This window comes from Diaporthe citri, assembly GCF_014595645.1.
Source record: "Diaporthe citri strain NFHF-8-4 chromosome Unknown scaffold_9, whole genome shotgun sequence".
Lineage (NCBI taxonomy): Eukaryota > Fungi > Ascomycota > Sordariomycetes > Diaporthales > Diaporthaceae > Diaporthe > Diaporthe citri.
The window spans coordinates 447,042-450,263 of NW_025064854.1; the positions used below are offsets into that span (position 1 = coordinate 447,042).

Sequence of the window (3,222 nt, forward strand, 5' to 3'; positions counted from 1 at the left end):
ATGCCGGAGACCGGGCTCGATCGCATCCCAGAGATTCTGGCGATCCTGACCGAGACCGATCGCCTCGCACCACACCTGGTACTATTCCTCCAAAAGAAATAATATCAAACCACAAAGCAAGTTGCTGACCAATTCAATGCCATGATAGACAACCATTTCTGCTCAGCAAGCCTCACGTCCGGGAGGGCGGCCCACCTCGGTCAAGACGACCGTGTGGATCGAAGCTGAGTAGCGGGGCGTGGCGAGGCCAGAGAGACATTACAGAGGGGATCACGAAGAGGATCGCGTCCGTATGCAACTCAGCTTGGCACAGTGTTTCCACGCCAGCGTCGAGCCCGAGCCAGTGGCCCCCATTGAGGTCCTCTCCACCATGGTCCACGAGATGGCACACGCCGACACATTTGCAATTTTCCATTATTGTTGTACTACATGTTTTCAGCAGGTCCACCGGAGCGATGGGGGACTCTAGTCACTGGGTGCGGATCTGCCGTCACTTGCAGAGCGTGCTGAGAGAATGAGATCCAGCCTTCATTTTTTCTGTGGACGCCAATGGATGCCGTCGGAATCAAACACGGCGGAGACTTCTGGCGCATTCACGGTCACAAAAAGGAAAAGAGAGAGCGAAGGTGCAAGAAGTTGAGAAAAGTTGGGTTGTTCAGAATGACACTTGTCAGTAAGTTGATTGGAGAACGAGCGAGAACACAGCGGATTAGATAGCAGCTATTGAATCCAACCAGTTTCTTTCACCAAAATCAACAAGTTTGATTAGCCCCGGAAATTAACACCTGCCAAAAGTTCTATGGCGTGAGTTCTGATCAACTTTATGGACCGGGGTGCATGAGACCTAGCACCCCATGGCCACAGGCGCAGCGAAGGAGGCTGAGCTTGGCGAGAAGAGGGTCAGCACTACCTACTTGGCTTGCTCCCTGCAAGCCAGTCTTTCTCGACGTGGGTGTCTAGGTTTCGGCATTAGACAGATCCCGGTCGGGTCCCAATCTGGGAAAGTTTCTCAGAATGCAGACGAACGGAGGCTAAGAAACAAAAAGGTGGTAGTCAGCTGAGTTGGTAAGCTGATTTGAGGCTATAAAAGTCCCTTTCCGTTTTGAGCAAAGGCCTCTATCTAAGGATCATCGAGGGATATCTTAAGTCTTAATGCTGAGAAACAGCTGAAAACACTGCTGCTCATGGGGCCGAGACAACTGTACGCAAGGGGGCACTGTGATCATGGGATTGCACATCAGTCTCGGAGTGGTGGTTTTGGCCGAAATATCAGTGGGAAAAATCTAAAATAGTAGCAGGAATATTTGTGGTTCAGAGAGTGGTAACATTGACGCTTGAATGGGAGTGGCGAGGAGAGTGAGTACCAGCAAGCATAGGGAGTAAAGCAAAGGAGGAACGAGATTTGAGTGCCTCAATACGGCATTTGTTGATATTGTATATTTATTTGCGAAAGTATTACTCCCAGTTACGTTCCTCCTCGATGTGTTGCGTGAGCAATCAATCTAGTTATGCAGTTGTAAGAAGGGCACCAATGTATGCTCCCAGAAATGAAACCGTGACCCCGAATAATGCTTCCTCCGATATGAGATGATGATAATGATGATGATGAGAGCGGACCATTCGTGTATGCGGTCCATGACCCGTGTGTGTAAATGCAAGGCCGAGACCCAAGAATGAACCAAAACCATGAAATCCCCCGCGGCGCCGTCCCAATGCAAGGACGTGAGTCCGTCGTAGATATCCTTGTTCAAGGAGCCCCTAGCAGCCAGAAATGCAACGGCCCTACCCACCAACCCGACCACCACCACCTTAAGGGATCTCCGTGACGGGCAGCGCAAAGCGCACCTTCTTTCCCGCCTTGTCACCGCCGGGGGTCATCGCCTCGCTCTTGTGGCCGAGGGTGTCGACCTCGACGCTCCCCTCGCCAAACTCGCTCATCATCTCTGCCTCGGGGTCCTCCTCGATCGACCAAACATCTGGGCTGGGCTCGCCACGCTCGCGGCGACAGGCGGTTGTTCTCTCCAAGGGCCCCGGCGTGCGTGGGGCCAGACCAGCTACGCGGCCGCTGGACCAGTCGTGGACGGCCCCTCCCACCGGCTGCGGTGGTTGACCTTCCTCGAGTGGTCGGCGCCGTCGGAGGTCGGCCTACGTGAAACGCGTCGGGCGGGAGCAGGAGGTTGGCGGAGGAGGTCGAGGGCCCGTGGGCCATCATCATGCCCACCCTATCGTTCTTGTCCAGTGACCTCTGTGCCCTGGCCTGGGCTGCGGCGGCCGCCTTGCGGCTGGCACCCTTGGACTTGGAGCTTGCGAAGTTGTGGTAGAGGCTGAACGGGGCGAGCGTGCCGCTCGGGGTGAAGCGGACGTAGTCCTCCTCGTCGTCGTCGTCATCGTCGTGCTCTGTGGTCGGCGTCAGGGCCTCAGGGGAGTTTCTTGAGGGCGGAGACCTGGAGTTGGATCTCGCCTTGGGAGGTGTCGGAGATCGGATGGGCAGAGGGAGCATCTTGGGCAGTGCGGACGGTGGCCGGCTAGGCCCAGTCAGGTCGGACGGGCTGATGCTCCGGATGGTTGGCTGGGGGTGGTGAGGGTCTTCGATGCCGGCATTAAACATGTCCATCTCCAGATCCATCGAGTCCATATCGTCGTCCGTGTCGCCATCGTCTAAGAGGGGCGTGGGTGTGAGGAAGTAGTTGATGGGGTCGTCATCCTCGAGGGATAGCTCATCGTGGTTGGGATCGATATCCATCGCCGTGTCCTCGGTCTCGATGCTTGGGTGCAGACGCATCATGGTCGGCGGCCATGAGTCTCGCCGTGAGACCCGGTGAGCCATTCTTGCTGCTGGCATTGTGGAGGTGTTTGAAGTGACACGCTCTGAATGGGTGTTTGAGGGCGTTGAGGAAGCCGGCACTTTTTGTGTTTGAGGAGTCATGGATGAAATGCCGCCGGCTTGTTGGGCTTGGCCAGTCACTGTCCTGCCAGCTACAGGCAACCAGTGTGACAAGGCAACTGAAAAGGGAAGAGGGGGGAAAATAAGGCAAAGTGCCAACCGTCCGTAAAGAACGCGGACATCTACCGCCGGCCACGCCGGCTCACTTGACTTGTCAGAAGCGACCGTGAGAAGTCAGATATGACGAGGCTACAGTTCCTCCCCTTGAATAAGTGACACAGGATGGAAGCAGTCCTGTGGTTGCCAGGATAGAGGAAGTGTAAAAGGAGACAGACAAA

General features: G+C 55.4%; 2 protein-coding genes across 2 annotated transcripts; one reads left to right on the plus strand and one right to left on the minus strand.

Annotated features, from left to right (window-relative positions):
• On the plus strand, nt 1-232 carry INS49_015283 (uncharacterized protein; the record flags this gene model as incomplete). The annotated part of the gene is made up of 2 exons (XM_043175965.1): nt 1-78; nt 149-232. The coding sequence occupies 2 exons, from the start codon at nt 1-3 to the stop codon at nt 230-232; spliced, it is 162 nt and encodes a 53-aa protein (XP_043019420.1).
• Nucleotides 233-1,809: 1,577 nt separating this feature from the next.
• On the minus strand, nt 1,810-2,827 carry INS49_015284 (uncharacterized protein; the record flags this gene model as incomplete). The annotated part of the gene is made up of 2 exons (XM_043175966.1): nt 1,810-2,097; nt 2,150-2,827. The coding sequence occupies 2 exons, from the start codon at nt 2,825-2,827 to the stop codon at nt 1,810-1,812; spliced, it is 966 nt and encodes a 321-aa protein (XP_043019421.1).
• Nucleotides 2,828-3,222: the final 395 nt, after the last annotated feature.